This window comes from Littorina saxatilis, linkage group LG3 (genome assembly GCF_037325665.1).
Source record: "Littorina saxatilis isolate snail1 linkage group LG3, US_GU_Lsax_2.0, whole genome shotgun sequence".
NCBI lineage: Eukaryota > Metazoa > Mollusca > Gastropoda > Littorinimorpha > Littorinidae > Littorina > Littorina saxatilis.
The window spans coordinates 20,478,796-20,501,330 of NC_090247.1; the positions used below are offsets into that span (position 1 = coordinate 20,478,796).

Sequence of the window (22,535 nt, forward strand, 5' to 3'; positions counted from 1 at the left end):
AAATGGATATGACAATGGATATCAAATGTGTGTAAAACAGGGCTCGTTGTCCACACCTATATTGCAGCAATATGAGGACAACTTGCATTTCCATTTTTAGGGAGGTGCAGCTATTTGCGGACGTCCGTCACTATATTGCAGCAATTTGTGGACCAAAGACCGCCTATTTGAGGACGTCCGCAGATAGTCGCATTTTTTGGCCGATGTCCGCAAATTGCTGCGATATAGCGATGGACGACTCCATTTGGTCCCATTTGGTCCGCATATGGGTGGAAATCCACAAACACACACACGCACATACACCACGACCCTCGTCTCGATTCCCCCCTCTACGTTAAAACATTTAGTCAAAACTTGACTAAATGTAAAAAGTAGAAGAATGGCCTTTCCGAGCATAATTATATAGCCAGTTAAGCAATTTCATTATTTGTAGTTTCAGAGATATAGAGCTTCAAAGTACTGATCCTTGGGTGGCCGAGTGGTAAAGCACTTGCGCTCGGAAGCGAGAGGTTGCGTGTTCGACCCTGGGTCAGGCCGCTATTTTCTCCCCCCCTTTCCTAACCTAGGTGGTGGGTTCAAGTGCTAGTCTTTCGGATGAGACGAAAAACCGAGGTCCCTTCGTGTACACTATATTGGGGTGTGCACGTTAAAGATCCCACGATTGACTAAAGGGTCTTTCCTGGCAAAATTGTATAGGCATAGATAAAAAATGTCCACCAAAATACCCGTGTGACTTGGAATAATAGGCCGTGAAAAGTAGGATATGCGCCGAAATGGCTGCGATCTGCTGGCCGATGTGAATGCGTGATGTATTGTGTAAAAAAAATTCCATCTCACACAGCATAAATAAATCCCTGCGCCTTGAATATGTGCGCGATATAAATTGCATAACATAAAAATAAAATAAATAAATAAATCCCTGCGCCAGCAGTATAGGTCACGATCAGGTCAGGTGGACTGCATCACTGGATGTAATTTATAGCTGCTTCTGAAATATGCTCCCAGAAAATAATCAATCAATCAATCAATATGAGGCTTATATCGCGCGTATTCCGTGGGTACAGCTTCCGACCGCAAGTGCGTTACCACTCGGCCACCCAGTCCTTGACTTCGGTCCACAGTAGGTTATGCAACACACAGGCGCAGGCAGGTCTCTTTTTAACCTGACCAAAGCTGCGAATGTTAGTCAAATCAAATTTATTGTTTTTTTGGGTCCCGCCAACCACTTTGGGTCACATCATGACCAAAATCACACGAATGTTAGTGACCTGATCGTGACCTAATGAGTAATAAATATAGAATGTGTAAAAATCCCACACAACTACCTAAGGTCGGACCCAAACTACTACAAAGTCACACACAAACACCAATAGTTAGGACACAACTACCTAAGGTCGGACCCAAACTACTACAAAGTCACACACAAACACCAATTGTTAGGACACAACTACCTAAGGTTGGACCCAAACTACTACAAAGTCACACACAAACACCAATAGTTAGGACACAACTTCCTAAAGTCAGACCCAAACTACTACAAAGTCACACACAAACACCAATAGTTAGGACACTGGGCAAGAGTTCACACACAAATACCTGTCAGGTCGCACCCAAACTACTAACAATTATACAAGGGCAGGTAAGACATACTATATCCTGAGTTATCTCTCTTGGAAATTATAATGAATTTATCAAAGAGACTATAAACCCCAGCTCTAATTATAGGATCTTAGGGGACTTTATCTAACTCTAAGCTCTCAAATAACTATCATACATACTAAACAATGTAAGATGGTAGAGCACGTGGCCAAATTAATTTGCGGCGACCAGGGTTCGAACCCGCAACCGTATGAATACAAGTCCAAGGCGCTACCACTGCGCCATGGAGGTCGCCGTACACTGCTTAGTCCATTATGACCGTATTTAAACTGCCACAACTTCTTTATTTTGCATAGGAACAATATTGTTCTTATATCAAATTAGGTATTTGGTTGTAGACCATGGCGCTTTGAGGTAATTGCTTTGGTATGATAAGATAAAGCGCGGTATAAATAGCCAAATTTCATTTCCATTAAAACAGATACACAAAGAGATGGAGAGATACAGAGAGGGAAATGAACAATTTGGAGCGCCCACTCGAATCTGAGCGTATTTGGGGCGGCTGGTCACAATTTATTGACATCAGGGAACCAGTTTTCAGTTATGGAGCAACCAATATTGCCTCCCCAATCCGGGATTCGAACCAGCGCAATGCGCTAACAGACTTCGCTTCTTGTCCCCACTAAGGGAAAGAAAGAGAGATAATAACACAACTTCTGTTTCGACTCATGCCACATTTCGGGGCTTTACTCCGGGTTCTCCAGTCTGCTCCCCCCTCAAAAATATTCTCAAAAAAATTAATGTTAACTAGGTTGGGTCTGGACAGGTGCACTCCAAAGTTGCGAGTTTACCTTTGTTGAGAGGGCTGCCCAAATCACTGAACTAATTTTCAGTCTCTTTTAAGTATGATTCTCTTTAAATATTGTAATTATTGTATTCAAATTGCATAGATGTAATCTACATACTCTTCTGAATAATTTGGTATGAGAACAATCTTGTTCCGATGAAAAATAAAAAAGTTGTGGCAGTTTAAAAACGGTCATTATGGACTAAGCAGTACATGAATAAATTCATTATCATTTCCAAGAGAGATAACTCATGATATAGTATGTCTTGCTACTGACAGTAAGAAAACACGAGTTACCTGCCCTTGTATAATTGTTAGTAGTTTGGGTGTGAACCGTTGGCATTTGTGTGTGAACTCTTGCCCAATGTACTAACTGTTGGTGTTTGTGTGTGACTTTGTAGAAGTTTGGGTCCGACCTTAGGTAGTTGTGTGCGACTTTTACACACAAATTCTGCACACAAATGCCAAGGTACCCTTATAACCACCTCTGTGTGTGTGTGTGTGTGTGTGTGTGTGTGCGCGTGTGTGTGTGTGTGTGTGTTTGTGTGTGTGTGTATGTGTGTGTGTGTGTGTGTGTGTGTGTGTGTGTGTGTGTGTGTGTGTGTGCGTGTGTGCCAGTATTTGCTGTTTTGATATAATTGCTATTTTAGATAGAGTCGAACTAGCAGTGGCTACCATTTCTCCATGACAACCATTTGTCTATTACGACCACACAAAGGATCCCTTTTGGAACACCCTTAATGGCGGAGTCACACCAAGACGACGCACGGCCAGCGCACTGAAAATATCGCGAAAAATTGCGATTTTGGCCAGTGCGTTGTCGTTCGCTGGGTGTGCGTCAATATGCGTTACTCGTTCGTCGAGCGCGCTAGACCAACGCTACGCATTCGTTGTCATTCGCTGTGTGCGTTGGGATTTTTTGAGCATGCACAAAAATGTGCTTCTACAAAACCGCGGTCACACAACGACGCACTGATCATTATTTTCCATTTTTGATTCATTTTCAGTGCGCTGGCCGTGCGTTGTCTTCTGGATCTGGATCTGGATCTGGATTCGTTACGTTGCAGGAACCACTTAGGGTCTTGGTGTGACTCCGCCATTAGCGTAGCAATGTGTGCACGTTCGTAGCATGCTGCTCCAAAATCCTAGCAGTTGGTAGCTTTGTTTTGGGTATCTATCTATTCATTCGTCATGCAGTTTTCTGTTGCAGTGATTGAGTCTGCTGTGTTACAAGGGATTTTTTTGACTGCTAATTGTTCATGTTTTTCAGTTGCTGACACAACACACACACACCTGCTGGCATTTTCAACGATGGGGCTGACGACAACTGTGATGCTGTTGCTGGTGGTAACGATTGCACACGCGTGGAGCAGCAAGCAAGTCTGCAGGAGGAATGGTTGGTGTCATTTTCTGTAAATGTTCTTGGTCAAATTCAAGACCACTGTCGATTATCTTCATTTTCATTTTCATTTTCATTTTAATTACTTAATTGTCTCATCGCTGGTAAACTCGGGTCGCTTCCCTGTGAAAAAACTGCAGCAACAGAGTCGCGCTGCCCAGGTGTATATAGAGAATACTAAACTTGGCCAAAACATTATTGCAACAAACTTCAAACCCAAATTAAAGCATTAATCCCCGTGTCAATTCATTAAAACTGTATATGCCAGAGAAGGCCGTTCATTTAACCTTCAGGATCACCTTTTGGATTAAATATTTATTTTACAGGTATTACGTGACCGCCGCTCAAGTAAGGCTACCCTCAAAATCGACGAGACAAAAACGGAAGAGCCGAATGAAAAATCGAGAAAAAAAAATCACAATAGGCAAACCTTTGCAACTTTGACATACGAGAGAAAGTCAACCCAATTATCTACTCTGAACAGATTGTTTTGTTTTGCTACCTTGCGTATTTCGCGTGCTATGCCATTCCTACTGATGCAGGTGTCGATCGCAAGAGCGGTCAAAAACGGGACTGTTTGCGTCATTTGTTAGCTGTTCACTATTTGAAAAAACAAGGAGTGTGTGTGTGTGTGTGTGTGTGTGTGTGTGTGTGTGTGTGTGTGTCTGTGTCTGTGTGCGTGCGTGCGTGCGTGCGTGCGTGCGTGCGTGCGTGTGTGTGTGTGTGTGTGTGTGTGTGTGTGGAGGGCTTACCAGAAAAACTCCTCCGACGATCTTGATAGAACTTTACATGAGAATTCCTACACATTCCGTAACTTGAATTGTATCTAAAAGACATGTTACGCTTACAAGAGCAGGTTCTGCCAAAATCCAAGGCTTAGATTGCAGGAAAAAGAAAACGTTCCTGAATTTAAAATCCTAAAATTCAACATCATAGTATGGTATCATTGCATGAAGGAACAACTTACAACTTCATTTAGAGAGAGAGAAAATAAGGAGAACAACAGTCTTTCATTGACCTCGGAGAGAAGGACCGTAAACTCACGTAGCAGAGGCCAACATCGCTATACCAAGGAGCGGCGGGCTAGAAATACCAAAATTAATAACTTACCAAAAACACATGCCACACGTAAATGCTAATAACTTCTGGATCTGTTCAACGAATGACACTTTGTTTAAATTTGGCGAGTGTGGCTACCGTTAAATGTCAAACCTCCTCCTGTTGAGTCGATCCCCGAATTTCAAGAGAGCGCACAAGTCAAACCACTTGACCTACAAACGTGACACTTTGTGAACTAATCATGTATAAGCTGAAGTTAATGCACACCAAATATATAAGATGCAGAAGGTATAAGCATTTTGTCTAGGTGTTTCTTTGTTGGGGGGTCACGCTGGAGACCACCATGTAAGCTGAGAAAGGAAACAAACTTGCATTGGTCCTCAAAAGCCTACAATTAGGTTAAAGAGATGTTTAAAAACAGCAACACGGCAGAAAGAAATGTTTGGTCTGGAGGCATTTCTGGATGTGACCAAGGTTAAAGAGATGTTTGAAAACAGCAACACGGCAGAAAGAAATGTTTGGTCTGGAGGCATTTCTGGATGTGACCAAGGTTAAAGAGATGTTTAAAAACAGCAACACGGCAGAAAGAAATGTTTGGTCTGGAGGCATTTCTGGATGTGACCAAGGTTAAAGAGATGTTTAAAAACAGCAACACGGCAGAAAGAAATGTTTGGTCTGGAGGCATTTCTGGATGTGACCAAGGTTAAAGGCACAGTAAGCCTCCCGTAAACACCCTTTCATTTAAACACTCACCGATTGAGAACATCCTCCGTAAAGAGCGAACAATTTTCAAAGAATTTATTTTTGCGTGGTTTATCTTACCCCTGAGCCATCGTGAACCCGTGTGATCCAGTTTCCCTTTTTCACAATGTAGTCGTCAGTTAGTCATTTGAATGCGACTCGATGTGAGCTTATCTACAATAGCACGTTTTTATGCACAAAACAAACGGCTGTGGTTCACAAGAACTCTAGCGATGGCTTTTGACTGTTGAGAGGAACGGCGATATGCATAACCCGTCGTCTGCTACGACCCTTGCGTGACCCTGCTTCCGGGCTTTTCTTTTTTCAAACTTTCACAACTTCGAATTGGACTGATCTGGTCTTGATGAAAAAAGAATTCTTTTATGATTAAAGAATGTTTGTGTAACAAGCTGTCAATTTATTATTTAGATTTTAAAAGTTAGGTCTAGCGCAGAAACGCACCACGGTCCAAAAACATTCTGATAATCATCGATCCACGGCTATCGCCAGTTTACATCGATAGAATGAGACCCGAAGGGAAGTAACTCATTTTTGACCTAAGTTCAGGATGGGTCCAAAAAGTGTTCGAGACAATCTGCAAAATTAATTCTTTACAAATTGCTCGCTCTTTACGTAGGGCACCTAGGATGTTCCCGTTTGGTGAGCGTTCAAATGGAATGGTGTTTGTACTGTGTGTAAAAGCCTGACAGTATCTGTGAAGGGAGGTTTACTGTCCGGGCGTGATTTCCGGTATTGAATATTCATAACAGCCGTCCAGCACCAAAACGAGGCGCCATTGTTGTAGAGGAGCAAGTCCACGAAAATAAATTCTTTGAACATTTCTCACGCTCGACAGAAAGCAGCCAGGATGTTACCGTTCGGTGAGCGTTCAAATGGAAGTATGCTTGTACTGTATGTAGACGCTCGGGGAGCTCTGTGATGGTTTACGGGAGGCTTACTGTGCCTTTAAAGAGATGTTTAAAAACAGCAACACGGCAGAAAGAAGTGTTTGGTTTGGAGGCATTTCTGGATGTGACCAAGGTTAAAGAGATGTTTGAAAACAGCAACACGGCAGAAAGAAATGTTTGGTTTGGAGGCATTTCTGGATGTGACCAAGGTTAAAGAGATGTTTAACAACAGCAACACGACAGAAAGAAATGTTTGGTCTGGAGGCATTTCTGGATGTGACCAAGGTCAAAGAGATGTTTAAAAACAGCAACACGGCAGAAAGAAATGTTTGGTCTGGAGGCATTTCTGGATGTGACCAAGGTCAAAGAGATGTTTAACAACAGCAACACGGCAGAAAGAAGTGTTTGGTTTGGCGGCATTTCTGGATGTGACCAAGTTTAAAGAGATGTTTAAAAACAGCAACACGGCAGAAAGAAATGTTTGGTTTGGCCGCATTTCTGGATGTGACCAAGTGCAAACTAAACTCGAACCAAGTTTAAGGGCAAAGATAATCAAAAAGAAGTTGTCGGGTTTTTAAAAAGTAACAACAAAAAATCAACACCAACATTTCTCAAACTCAAAATCAACACCCTTCAAGGGTGCAATTTGGTGCAATCTGGGGCTATCTGAGCCTTAAAATTGGATTCAAACATGGCCCCAAAATACATACAAAATGAAGCAATCTGGTGCTCATTTGAAAGCAAATCTACTTCTTTTTCAGGCATTAAAAAGGGATTACAACAAGCTGGTATTGTCATGAAATATATATATATAGATATATAAAACATCAGAAAAATAAATAAATAAATGTAAAAATGCTAAAAAGAGACATTTGGCGTTTCTTTCTCTCCCTTTCTCTCTGTTTTATTTATACGTTAGTTTTGAAACATGTATTCATCAATATATATAGATATATATATAATTTTATATCACTTTCAGACTACTAGGGGAGGGGGGGTCCAGGGGCATGCTGCCCCGGGAAAAAAATGTCAGTGGGTGCAATAGAGAGAGAGAGAGAGAGAGAGAGAGAGAGAGAGAGAGAGAGAGAGAGAGAGAGAGAGAGAGAGAGAGAGAGAGAGAGAGAGAGAGTGTCAACAATCTACGACACGACTGCCAACTAGTCTCGGCCCGCTCAAAAAACAATGACCGAGACTTTCAGGCCTGACCATACTTAATGTTTTTTCCGCAACACACGCACTTCACCACGCCTTCCTCGTCCAATTTTCGGATAACGTCCCCAATTCGAACATCATCGATGTGTTTGTCCATCCAATCCCATCGGAATTTGTTATTGGAGCAGGTCCGGACTACCGGGGGGGTTATGGGGGTTGCGCAACCCCCCCTCCCCACCCCTAGCCTAAACATGTACCTCACTTATTTAAAACATTTTTTATTATTGTTTATTTTATGCCGTTTCGTGCAAGGAGCGTCCATTTTCCTATCTCAGAATATGACCTACCCATCAGCTTCAGGGGGCAAAGCCTCCTGACCCCCACAAGGGGCTCTGCCCCTTGACCCCGCCAGGGGGAACACCCCCCTCGAACACCGCTGGCAACCCCCTCTCTCCTCTTAGCCTAGTCCGGCCCTGTGGAGCATGAATCGGGAAGTCGAACCTTGTCACGTTGGAGAACTTTCGCGCTCGCCATTTTGTTTGAGAAGGATGAGACTGTTCGTCTTTAAACAGAAACCGTACCGTAAAAAAACCGGAATCGCACAAATAAATCGGATGGCCCATTGAAACTAATCGGAAAAGTCGGAAAAAACGGAGAATTTTCATCCCTGTGACTGCTTGCTGTGGTGAGTTTCATTTTTTGCTTAAATGAATTAATAACTCTTCTTCTTCTTCTTCTTCTTCTTCTTCTTCTTCTCCTTTGTTCATGGGCTTAGACTCCCACGTTCACTCATGTTTTTAGCACGAGTGGATGTTTACGTGTATGACCGTTTTTACCCCGCCATCCAGGCAGCATACGTCGGTTTCGGGGGAGGCATGCTAGGTATTTTCGTGTTTTTAGGACCCACCGAACTCTGACATCGATTACAGGATCTTTTCCGTGCGCACTTGGTCTTGTGTTTGCGAAGGGGGTTAAGTCACTAGCAGGTCTGCACATAAGTTGACCTGGGAGATCGGAAAAATCTCCACTCTTAACCCACCAGGCGGCAGCGACCGGGATTCGAACTCACGACCTTCCGATTAGGCCCAAAAAAAAATTGTCTGTTTAGGGTAACCCGACCGACCCTATCGATTTGGCGCCGACCCAAAAACTTTTTTTTGATTTCAAAAAAAAGAAGAAAAAAAAAGAGGTAAAAATGCTAAAAAGAGACATTTGGCGTTTCTTTCTCTCCCTTTCTCTCTGTTTTATTTATACGTTAGTTTTGAAACATGTATTCATCAAATATAAGAAGTGAATGTTCAGCCAACATAGCATTTACACACACACACACACACACACACACACACACACACAAAAACCTACCTACCTACCGACCCTACTTTTTTTGGTCATGTTACCCTAAACAGACAATTTTTTTTTTTTTGGCCTTAGCAGGCCGACGTCTTACCACCACGCCACTGCGCCCGTCGTTTAATAGTTAATCAATCAACAAAAACACAAATGTGCGCAGAGAGCACCTGACCAGATCTGAGACGAGGTTGGCTTTGATGTTTGTATTCTGTGTGATTGCAGCGTGGCTGGAGAAGCCGTGTGCGGCGCCAGAAGACTGCAAGGTGAAGATGTCGGAATGCTTCAAAGGACGATGTCTGTGCACACCTGGATTTTACTATTCCATCCGTAGCAACACCTGTGTCACACGTACGTTTTTCATTTCATTTACTCTATTATCCCAATGCTGGGGCAATCGCGGGTCGCTTCTTCCCAGTGGAAAGCTAGCAGCAACAAGATTCGCACTACCCAAGTGTGTGTGTGTGTTTAGGTGTAATCATTCGACAGCATTTATGGCAGAATTACTGAGGTCTTTTGCGTGCCACTGTGGTGACACGGGGGGTGGGACATGGATATCGTCTCTGAGTCTGCACATAAAGTTGACCCTTCTCCGTCCATGCCTGGATTCGAACCCGTGACCTCAGGATCAAATGTCCAGTGCTCTACCAACTGAGCTAACCCCCTCCCTCCCACCCCACCCCTTGATGAATACGCTGCGTATTCCATGGGTACCGGAGCGTAATCAATGGGTACAGAGCCTCGTTTTCGTGTCACATGTCACCTGACGTTGGGCACATTTAAACCTTAGACGATAGATGAAGTTAGGAAATAATTCTTGTTTTTTTGTGGTCTGTGGAAGGGTTGTATTCCTTCAAGGCGTGGTTATCTATCCAAACTCTGCCAAAAAAATGAAACGGTCAAAAACGGGAGGTTTTTGCGACAATGTTGAGGGGTACCTTGACAAAAAGCGCTCTCTTTTAGCAAGAACACGGTAGCTTGCTTCGAAACTTTCAGGAGCGCATGCCTACATACGAGATGTACTTCGGTCAAAAGTTTGCATACTTTTTTTTTAATTGGTACCTGACGTTTTTGTCAGGTCGATTGATTGCTTGACCAAATTTTCAATCAATTTGATCTCAAATGAGGGTGTGACAGTGCCGCCTCAACTTTCACAAAAAGCCGGATATGACGTCATCAAAGATATTTATCACAAACATGAAAAACCTTCTGCGGATACCATTCTCAGGAACTCTCCTGTAAAGTTTCATGAAGGTTGGTCCAGTAGTTTTCTCTGTATCGCTCTACACTGGCACACACACACAGATACAAAGCAACACATACACCACGACCCTCCCGCCCTGATAGAAAGCTGTTTGGCTAATAACCATTACACGTGTAATAAATAATTCATACACGTGTAATAAATAATGTATACACGTGTATTTATTTCTTACACGTGTATAAATCATTTACTGCACGTGTAATTTATCTTTTTTCTTATGCTATGGAAAAGCCGTTTGGCTCATAACCATTACACGTGCAATAAATAATTCATACACGTGTATTTCATCATTTCTTACACGTGCATGAAATAATTATTTCTTACACGTGTATTTAATCATTTCTTACTCGTGTATTAATCATTTATTACACGCGCATTAATCATTTATTACACGTGTATTAATCATTTATTACACGTGCTTTAATCATTTATTACACGCGTATTTAATCCTTTAGTACACGTGTATTTAATCATTTCTTACACGTGCATGAAATATTTATTACACGTGTATTTAATCATTTTTTACACGTGCATGAAATATTTATTACACGTGTATTTAATCATTTGTTACACGTGTATGAATTATTTATTACACGTGTATTTATCATTTATTACACGTGTATTCATTATTTATTACACGTGTAAGAATCATTTCTTACAAGCGTTTAAAATGCAAGAGTCACGAGGTTAAGCGACTTAAAAACTCGGACTGGGAATCCACATGAAAAACACTAAAGTTGGCCAAAAAATTATTGCAACAAATTTCAAACCCAAATTAAAGCATTAATTCCTGTGTCATATAATAAAAACTGTATATGCCAGTTAAGGCCGTTTACTTAACCTTCAGGATCACCTTTTGGATTAAATATTTCTTGTACAGGGATCACGTGACCATCGCTCAAGTAAGGGTACCGTCAAAATCGACCAGACAAAAACGGAAGAGCCGAATGAAAAATCGACAAAAAATCACAATAGGCAAAACTTTGCAACTTTGACATACGAGAAGAAATTCAAACCAATTATCTACCCTGAACAGATTGTTTTGATTTGCTACCTTGCGTATTTCGCGTGATATGCTATTCCTACTGATGCAGGTGTCGATCGCAAGAGCGGTCAAAAACGGAACGTTTTACGTCAATTTTTATGGGTATCTTGTCAAAAAGCGCTACATTTTAGCAATGACTTGGTGGATTGCTTTGAAACTTTCAGAATATTTTACCAACATACTAGAGATACTTCGTGCGAAAGTTTGGATCGTTACGGTTATTTATCCAGATGTGACGCAATGTTTCGAAAACTGTTGTTAAACTTGTCATAGGATTGTTCACTTGTGTCCAAAAAATTCATGACTTTGCATATCTACAGATAAATGATTGATACAGATTCTCTCCAAGTTTCATGTGCGTGTAGCCGCTGGCGTTAATTTACTAGTCATGCAAACACATGAGGAAAAAATGGAACGTTCACGCTGTTTCGCCCTTACAGCTGTTATTGCTGCGTGCCTCTTAAAACATGGTACGGTCACGCTTGGCTGGGCATCGCTGTGGTACCAGAATCATCGCTTAAATATGTACCGTGTTTAAAGGCCCAGCAAATTTGCGTCAGTGCTTACACGCACATAAAACTTTAGCAGTGTGTGTATCAATCATATTTCTAAAGACATGCAAAGTCATGAATGTTTTGGACCCAAGGGAACAGTCCTATGACAAGATTAAAAACTTCTTTCGAAAAATTGCATAACATTTTAACAAACACCTGTAACAATCCATAATTTCGCTCGAAGTATTTCGAGTATGTTGGTAAAATAATTTTTATTTTGAAAGTTTCAAAGCAATCCACCAAGTCATTGCTAAAGTGCAGACTTTTTTGTCATGATACCCCTAAAAAATGACGCAAAAAGTCCCGTTTTTGACCGCTCTTGCGAACGACACCTGATGGTGATCCTGAAGGTCAAGTGAACGGCCTTCTCTGGCATTAAAAGTTTTAATGAAATGACACAGGGATTAATGCTTTAATTTGGGTTTGAAATTTGTTGCAATAATTTTTTGGCCAAGTTTATATGCGTCTTCATCGCAAACTTCTTCTGGCTCATTACCAGACTGCAACAAATTGATGCAATGGTTCACCTTTTGGCGGGTCTGGTCCAAAAAAATCCCCTCTAGCGGCGTCGCCATTTTAAGAGATCAATCGCGCGCGAACCGGAAGTAGTATAGACGAGAGTTGTAGCTTTGCAAGTCGTGTATTTTCCGATTCAAGTTTTGATTTATTACATGTGTAATTAATCATTTCTTACACGTGTATTTAATCATTTACTACACGTGTATTTAATCATTTCTTACACGTGCATGAAATATTTATTACACGTGTATTTAATCATTTCTTACACGTGCATGAAATATTTATTACACGTGTATTTAATCATTTCTTACACGTGTATTAATTATTTATTACACGTGTATTAATCATTTATTACCCGTACATTAATCTTTTATTACACGTGTATTAATAATTTATTACACGTGTATTAATCATTTATTACACGTATATTAATTATTTATTACGCGTGTATTAATCATGTATTACACGCGTATTAATCATTTTTTACGCGTGTAATGGTTATGAGCCAAACGGCTTTCCATGATATGGCCCTTCGTGGTCGGCTGGGCGTTAAGCAAACAAACAAACAAACAAAAACCTCGACCCTCGTCTCGATTCCCGGTCTATGTTTAAACATTTAGTCCAAAACTTGATTAAATGTAAAACAAGTCGCGTAAGGCGAAAATACAATATTTAGTCAAGTAGCTGCCATTTTTCAGCAAGACCGTATACTCGTAGCATCGTCAGTCCACCGCTCATGGCAAAGGCAGTGAAATTGACAAGAAGAGCGGGGTAGTAGTTGCGCTAAGAAGGATAGCACGCTTTTCTGTACCTCTCTTTGTTTTAACTTTCTGAGCGTGTTTTTAATCCAAACATATCATATCTATATGTTTTTGGAATCAGGAACCGACAAGGAATAAGATGAAAGTGTTTTTAAATTGATTTGGACAATTTAATTTTGATAATAATTTTTATATATTTAATTTTCAGAGCTTGTTTTTAATCCGAATATAACATATTTATATGTTTTTGGAATCAGCAAATGATGGAGAATAAGATAAACGTAAATTTGGATCGTTTTATAAATTTTTATTTTTTTTTACAATTTTCAGATTTTTAATGACCAAAGTCATTAATTAATTTTTAAGCCACCAAGCTGAAATGCAATACCGAACCCCGGGCTTCGTCGAAGATTACTTGACCAAAATTTCAACCAATTTGGTTGAAAAATGAGGGCGTGACAGTGCCGCCTCAACTTTCACGAAAAGCCGGATATGACGTCATCAAAGACATTTATCAAAAAAATGAAAAAAACGTTCGGGGATTTCATACCCAGGAACTCTCATGTCAAATTTCATAAAGATCGGTCCAGTAGTTTAGTCTGAATCGCTCTACACACACACACACACACACACACGCACAGACAGACACACATACACCATACCCTCGTTTCGATTCCCCCTCGATGTTAAAATATTTAGTCAAAACTTGACTAAATATAAACAAGTCGCGTAAGGCGAAAATACAATATTTAGTCAAGTAGCTGTCGAACTCACAGAATGAAACTGAACGCAGCAAGACCGTATACTCGTAGCATCGTCACTCCACCGCCCGTGGCAAAGGCAGTGCCCGTGGAATTGACAAGAAGAGCGGGGTATTCGTTGCGCTAAGAAGGATAGCACGCTTTTCTGTACCTCTCTTCGTTTTAACTTTCTGAGCGTGTTTTTAATCCAAACATATCATATCTATATATTTTTGGAATCAGGAACCGACAAGGAATACGATGAAAGTGTTTTTAAATTGATTTCGAAAAAAAAAATTTGATAATAATTTTTATATATTTAATTTTCAGAGCTTGTTTTTAATCCAAATATAACATATTGATATGTTTTTGGAATCAGCAAATGATGGAGAATAAGATAAACGTAAATTTGGATCGTTTTATAAATTTTTAATTTTTTTTACAATTTTCAGATTTTTAATGACCAAAGTCATTAATTAATTTTTAAGCCACCAAGCTGAAATGCAATACCGAACCCCGGGCTTCGTCGAAGAGTACTTGACCAAAATTTCAACCAATTTGGTTGAAAAATGAGGGCGTGACAGTGCCGCCTCAACTTTCACGAAAAGCCGGATATGACGTCATCAAAGACATTTATCAAAAAAATGAAAAAAACGTTCGGGGATTTCATACCCAGGAACTCTCATGTCAAATTTCATAAAGATCGGTCCAGTAGTTTAGTCTGAATCGCTCTACACACACACACACACAGACACACACACAGACACACACACGCACACACGCACATACACCACGACCCTCGTTTCGATTCCCCCTCGATGTTAAAATATTTAGTCAAAACTTGACTAAATATAAAAAAGATTGGTTGATACAGAAAGCGAGCACATCCTAGCGTTCCTCGCGGCGAGAATTCCCCAAGATACACTACTTCCTCGCCCCATTCGTTTCCATCGACGGATCCTGTATAAGAAACTAGATGATTACCCGCTTCGCCGGGAAGAAGTAGAGCCGAATATCCGGCTTCGCCGGGAAGAAGTAGAGGAATACCCGGCTTCACCGGGATGAAAGCGTTGTGGACAGTGACCTTCTAAAAATAGTAATGGGAATATCCGGCTTCGCCGGGATGAAAGCGTTGTGGACAGTGACCTTCTAAAAATAGTAACGGGAATATGGATTGACGCCACACGAAGGAAGGGAGATAAACGCAAAACACTGGAGAAGATAAGGAAGAGTTACTGGGAATGGACCTGGGAAGATGAACAGAAAAACCAAAATCGGTTCAGCGCTGCGCGCTGAGAGTACGTGTTGAAAATTCTCATCGACCAGGTTGTGTCCGGGGTCTACCTGAATATGCCCACCAAATTTGAAGCAGATCCATCGAGAACTTTGGCCGTGCATCGCGAACACACACACACACACAGACAGACACACACACACACACACACACAGACAGACAGACAGACACAAGTCGTATATATATATAGATATATATATATATATATATATATATGTATAGATGGGGGACTGTGCTGCTGGTCGAAGAACATTTGTCTTCGCTGCTTTTACTCTTAAATGTCTGTTTTTGGAAAGAGTGCTGTTACAAAGTAGCACGTGTTTGGTGTTTTTTTGCATTTCGCCGCATTGACTGCCTTAGTACTTTGCTATAATCAACAACAACGACGACAACAACAACAACAACAGCAACAACAACAACAACAAATCATTACTCTGACAAGGGAAACAACCGCTGTGCATTGCTTTTTAATTTGCAGCAAGAGTATTGCCTCCCCTGGAGACCTTGTGCTCAGTTTTGGTCTGGACAGTCAAGTAGGCCCTATTACTTTTCATTGCTATTTAAACTGGATTCGTCCAGTAGTCAAGAGGCTAATTAGTTGGTGCATTGTACCGTAGATTGCGGATATCTGCTGCCCTGAGCCTGTTTAACGGTGGGTCTAATTTGAAAGTAGATTTAAGCTTTGATCTAACTTAGGTTTTAATTGAGATACGACGGCTCTGTTCTACCCGTCTTTTCTTACTGTGGCCGCTCGGCAATAACTAGTTTATTTCTGATCGGAGGGGGGTGTTTTTTTGAAAGTGTTAGTGACTAGACTCAGCATTTTAGTTTGACGCCGAATTTACCTCATGATCAAATTGAAAGTGAGTCATTCAAGCATCTGCTGTATTGTATTTGTTTCCTTCTCTGTTTTCAGAGTGCTCGCCCTCAGACCTATCAGACAGCTACCTCACTTACCTGGATTCTTTCCTTCATTCTTCACTGGCCTACTATGAACAAGAATCAGAGCTCACTGCCGACAGCCTACAGAACTGTTCCGCTCTGTGTCTCAGCCAACAGCTATGTCACTCTTTCGGCTTCCTTACTGGCATAGGCCTGCACGCCTGCCTTATGTTTGATGTCATAGCGGCTGATGTAATTCCGACCCGTTTCAGTCGCGTGTTCTCAGAGACTTTTTCACACGTAGGTGTTCAGGCTACATCAACGTTTTATCAGCGGAAATGTGCGTAGAATGGTTACTGACTTGGTCATGCAGGCATTGTAGACACCATTGCCATCACGAAGAAGGCTTTGGAATTGAGCGCTAAAGGGAGGTAAACCAACAGTCATATTACAGAAGGAACTTTGTAGCGGTTGAACTTTGAGTCGATTTTTGACGGAGAGGCTTAAATGAATGAAGAAAAACACAGTTTGGACCCTAACTCAGACCGAACTGGTCCACGGTGTGTCAACTGATTTCCGTTCATCCACAGGATGTTTCCGTTCATACACAGGATGTTTCCGTTCATACACAGGATGTTTCCGTTCATCCACAGGATGTTTCCGTTCATCCACAGGATGTTTCCGTTCATCCACAGGATGTTTCCGTTCATCCACAGGATGTTTCCGTTCATACACCGGATGTTTCCGTTCATCCACAGGATATTTCCGTTCATCCACAGGATGTTTCCGTTCATCCACAGGATGTTTCCGTTCATAGAGGGACTGGGTGGCCGAGTGGTAACGCACTTGCGCTCGGAAGCGAGAGGTTGCGTGTTCAGGCCTGGGTCAGGCCGCAATTTTCTCCCCCCTTTCCTAACCTAGGTGGTGGGTTCAAGTGCTAGTCTTTCGGATGAGACGAAAAACCGAGGTCCCTTCGTGTACACTACATTGGGGTGTGCACGTTAAAGATCCCACGATTGACAAAAGGGTCTTTCCTGGCAAAATTGTATAGGCATAGATAAAAATGTCCATCAAATACCCGTGGGACTTGGAATAAAGTTAAAAAAAATTCCATCTCACACGGCATTAAGTCTCAGGAAACATGAATACACGCATGCAGGAAAAAAAAATATGGGTAGCGCCGTATATATGGCAGCTCGCTTTCCCCGGGGAGAAAGCAGCCCGAATTTCCATGAGGGTAACCTCACTGGACTGTAAATCTTATCCAATCCAATCCAATCCAATCCACAGGATGTTTCCGTTCATACACCGGATGTTTCCGTTCATCCACAGGATGTTTCCGTTCATCCACAGGATGTTTCCGTTCATCCACAGGATGTTTCCGTTCATCCACAGGATGTTTCCGTTCATCCACAGGATGTTTCCGTTCAACAGCCTCATTTTCGTCACTTGCTTGGGGAAAAACGTTGTGGTAAGTCGTGTGGGCAGCGCGCTTGTGTGATATTGAAAGAATAAGGTAGCGAAATGGTTGGGCTATGTGTACGATAAGTACCAAGGTGCTAGTAATCCTAATCATAAACTTGACTAAATGTAAAAAGGACTGATAGAGCCTGGATAATGTTTTTTTTCTTGATTTGTCTAATTTCTGCTCATTATTATCACTGGTGAAGCAAATGGCATGACAGTAGTAAGTACAAATGTACGTGTCACTTATTTCAGTCTTAGCTGCAGTGCTGCAAAGCAAGCAAAACTGCATACATCAATCTTCGTTCTTATCAAAACACCCAGAAAGCTCCGTCACCGAACACATTACTGAAAAGCGTACGAACGGAAACAATTTTATGAAAGTGGTACGAACGGATACATTTTGTCGTCAAAATCAGTACGAACGGACACAAAACTGTTTTTTGCAAATTCAATTCATCGTATGGTTCACATAGGTCCAATATCACACGCATTCGTACATTGTGCTATCTGACAACCATTGGAACACACAGAACTTGTAGTGGGGGCCTGTTTCGCTCTGATCTAACGAATGTGTATGAACGGAAACGCTGTTCGTACGAACGGAAACATGCACTTTTGTACGAACGGAAACATGGTGTATGAACGGAATCTGCATGTTTTCAAAAGACAAATGATTGTGCAAAACCCATGTGTTTCTATTAACTTCTGTTCAAGCGAAATGTCGTAACAGGCAATGGTTTTGGTGATCATGTGCAAATCAGGGGTCAGATTCGATAATAGAACGAGAAATACAAGAAAATGTTTAAAAAATCAGGCAATTCTGCCACGTTCGGCCTGCTTGTGTTATCATGAGGATTACTAGCACCTTGGTACTTATCGTACACATAGCCCAAAAAACCAATTATCTACCTTATTATTTCAATATCACACAAGCGCGCTGCCCACACGACTTACCACAACATTATTTCCCCAAGCAAGTGACGAAAATGAGGCTGTATGAACGGAAACATCCGGTGTATGAACGGAATCAGTTGACACACCGTGTGGTCATAATAACGCAGAATTATATGTTTTCAGTTGATCGCAACCCTTCGCCATCGTTCACGGGGCAGGCAACTCCCTAAAATCTTCATCAGAGTGAAGTCCCTTTTGTTGTCATTACTGCTGTTTGAACGACGTAATCAAACAAAAGCAAACGGAAGAGATAAAATTCCATTCTGCGCTTCAGTGATAGGTTCATGTACGTAAAGCTTACACCTAACTGGTCGCAATAATAAATAATTGATCACAGATGCCGTAAGCTGCCTGCTTCGCGTGTTATGAACGGACATGCAACAGCGACAACAAAGGGGGCTTCACTGTGGTGAAGGGTTCACGGGAGTTGCCTGCCCCATAAACGATGGCGACTTCCAGTTGCAAACAACAGACAATAATTAATTCTGCATTATTACGACCAGTTCGGTATTAGTTAGGTTCAAACATTATTATGCCTATTCTATTCATGCGTGTCCGTCCATCAAATCGAGCCAAACTGAGCTAAGCCCGCCCGCTGCAAATTCCCTTACGTTATATGACTTCTTCTAGATGGCTTTGGTGTAAAAGTGTGTGTGTGGCAAGTTTGTATCTGTTGGATATTCTTAGGATTGTATAACTGAATGGATTGATACAGGTCGCAATAGGATCAAGTGTGGGTCAATAAGTGGGAAGTGAACGGTTTTTTTAAGAAGGTAGAACAGCATTTTTTTTTTTTTTGGGGGGGGGGGGGGGTTATGACAATAACTAGTTTGTTATGGGGGCCAGGAGGCCCCCATTCATACGGTTAGTTTCGAGGTTGACCATGGGCAGCGCCATTTTGTTGTGAAATACGTCATCAGTTTGTGTACACAGGAAGTTGTGACATCCGTCACCCTATGGGAGGGGTGAAGGCAACATTGTTCATCAGTAGAAAGTTGTGAAATCCGTCACCTTATGGGAGGGGTGAAGGCAAAATTGGTCATCACTGAGTTTGTGTAACACAGGAAGTTGTGAAATACGTCACCCTATGGGAGGGGTGACAGCAAAAAACATCATAGGTCGAACTGTGCAGGGTCAACCGCAACAAACTCAAACCATTCATACTATCAGAGACATACATTGAAGAGATGCGAAGCAAGGCCGCTCGCGTGGGCTCTTGGGGTACCGCGCTCGGTCAGCGTGACCTCGCGCGATTGTCAGCCATCATCCCGTACTATGTTGTTGTTCGCTTGCTCTCTGACACCGATTTGAAGTGCTTTTTTGTCATATTTCTTTGGATATATCCAGCTTCAGACGAGAGATGTTCATCAGCTAAATATCACTGCAATTTAATGGGATATGGCAGGAAGATAGTACATTGGCTGAATTTTAAGAAAATCTAATTAGTTTTGTACATAACACAATATAAAGGTGGATATTTGGGTATAATTGTATTTATTGTTATCGCAGTTAATTTTGAAGGTTTACATGGTTCTCAACACACTCAGTCTCAACCAATCATTGTAAGTCTCCAATGATTTGCATAGCTTAAATTTAATGTTTGTTCTAAGGGATGAACCTCAGTCTCATGTATTTGGGCCTTAGGAACTCATTTTTCAGCTTCGCCAATTCCTCGTAAAATAGTCGATAAAATATGTGACTTCATAAATATTAAAAAAAAACAAATTATGCTTTTTTCTGAAAGATCAGAGGTTCATCCTTTAGCAAACAGTATAAAAAAGAAAAACCCAAAGTTTCTTTGCTATATCTCAAAAGGTTCTTGAGATATCCTTTGAAAACTGCCGACAAATGTGAATTTCGACTAATTTTTTGACCCTCAAAATTCAGGAAAACAATAGCATGTTTGATCTTGCCTTCAGCTCCTGTCCTAATGTCCACCTGGATTATAGGGTAGATCCTCCCTCTCAGCTTGCAACTCATTCATGGTCAGTCTCTGGCGCCTGCGGGTGATTCTGGCCTTCTGCCTTCTCAATCACTTTGTACATGATCAACAGTTTCTTCTGGGAAGTTGTGGGCGTGTCCCCTGTGAAAATCGAATCGATTTCAGTCACCAAATTGTCATCGCTCACACTCGCACTGTTGTGAACCGATGCCGGCGATGGAGTCGAACACTGTTCAAAACATACTTTCTTCGCTTTCGAACCTCCTGGCGTGTGTTGGTTTCCCATAAACTTTCTTTTCTTCGAGAAGTTGACACCTTTTTTTCTCTGAAACATTTTCGGAGGTGGTTTGCACACATGCAACACAATACAACTCCAACCTTGAATGAAAATCTCCACTGCAGAGCAAAACAATGTTGCTTCCGGTGGGAGAGAGAAGGGAGCAGCTTGAGATGAATTTCATGGATTGAGCCATTTAGTCAGTCAGTCACACGATGAAATCAGAACAGAAGTTATGTCTCACAGCTTCAATACGGCATGCACAGCACAAGACCAGTTGGGGTAAAATTCAAAAACAGTGTCCCAAATTTAAGGATGCTGTTGCAATCTACCAAACTTCACAGACAGAGAGGAGCATGGTACTGTGATGAAACTCATGCAAAATCGTGGTAAAAAGCGACGGTTTGATTTTGAAGTTCGATTTATTTCGTTATCTTTATTTGCATGTTCGAAGGGACATAACCAATATTGACGGACAGTTGATTTGGGACACTGTTCTTGGATGTTACTGGTTATGGTTTCTCCATGCGTATTCGGGACCACAGCGCGTGTTGGATTTTAGAAATGAAACATGTGTTGAAACACTTTCTACACAGGATAGAATGAAAGATGTCTACGCGCATGACATTGATATGACATGACGTGACTAGTGTCCTTTCTTGGAATGCTGAATCCGAAAATTGACAGCCTGAATTCCAAAACATTGATAGTCTTGAATTTTCCATGACCTTATTCCATTCTTCACGCGCGAAAAAAAAAGTTTATTTTACCCACAGCTGTAGAATGGCTGGACGTTGACTTTGTATGGTTCGGTACGTAACTTGTTTCACGAACATCGTACCTCGCTTCCAGTCGAGCGCGAAACTCTGTCCGAATGTTTCTCTCTCGTTCCTTTCCGCTGTATGTCTCAGCTGTACATATCTTTGTCGTATTAGTGCAAATCCATTGGTAACATAAGCAAGCCATTTTTGATGACAGCTTCCATTGTCAGTGAATGGAAACAGAATGTACTCTGTTGTGCCATTGTATGATCTTTTCGGTGTTGTCACATTTGTGAAGACAAGAAACAGTTGTTAACCCGTGATTTGTAAAAATGTAAAACATTTTACAAATCACGGGGCGGGGCGCGCCCTCGATTTGTAACATGTTTTACAAATCACGTAAATGCGACAGATAGTTTCTTGTCATCTCCAAAGTCAAGGGATTTTTCTTTTTTCATCTATTAGATTTTTTTGGATTTTATTTTATGACTTCATTGTTCCATCGCTGGGAAATTCGGGTTTGTTTTCTTTGTTATGCTAAAAATCGTAATATTTTATCCAGCGGGCCCAAACCACCCCCCCCCCCCCCCCCACCATAGAGGCTCTAAACAACAAATACTAGTTATAATAAAAGGCATGTATTTCTTTGTGGATTGCGATATTTTTACATTTTTACAAATCGCGGTTTTAGGTTCGACGTAATTTGTAAAATGTTTTTACATTTTTACAAATCACGGGTTAACAACAGTTGAAGTGTGCACATTTTTTGTCCATATATAATTTTTCCAATTATTTTCGTAATTAAAATACAAAAGTGTACCAAATATATCTGATCATTTTTTGAATGTTCCCTGAAATACCAAAATAATATATGTTTCATTCAAAAATACATCAAAATTAATGTCCTTATAAACAAAATATTAACGAATTTTACAACCTGTAATCGCCTCTTGGCAATCGAAAAATATGTTAAATGGTGTTTAATTCATTACGAACCTCAAACTTATAATTATTTGCTTTTCT

The 22,535-nt window shown here is 41.1% G+C and overlaps 2 protein-coding genes across 2 annotated transcripts in view; one reads left to right on the plus strand and one right to left on the minus strand.

Annotated features, from left to right (window-relative positions):
- The window catches only part of LOC138961849 (periodic tryptophan protein 1 homolog), a gene marked incomplete in the record, with an annotated part of 270,004 nt that overhangs the window by 29,678 nt on the left and 217,791 nt on the right, over positions 1-22,535 (minus strand).
- Positions 3,718-22,097, plus strand: LOC138961838 (uncharacterized). The gene is made up of 3 exons (XM_070333509.1): positions 3,718-3,842; positions 9,278-9,403; positions 16,146-22,097. Exons 1-3 carry the CDS (start codon positions 3,758-3,760, stop codon positions 16,457-16,459), a joined length of 525 nt encoding a protein of 174 aa, XP_070189610.1. The 5' UTR covers positions 3,718-3,757; the 3' UTR covers positions 16,460-22,097.

Coding starts and splice junctions, on each gene's coding strand:
- LOC138961838 (XM_070333509.1), top strand. CDS start 3,758: ATGGGGCTGACGACAACTGTGATGCTGTTGCTGGTGGTAACGATTGCA. Junction 3,843..9,277: donor GCAAGTCTGCAGGAGGAATG/GTTGGTGTCATT, acceptor GTGTGATTGCAG/CGTGGCTGGAGAAGCCGTGT. Junction 9,404..16,145: donor TAGCAACACCTGTGTCACAC/GTACGTTTTTCA, acceptor CTCTGTTTTCAG/AGTGCTCGCCCTCAGACCTA.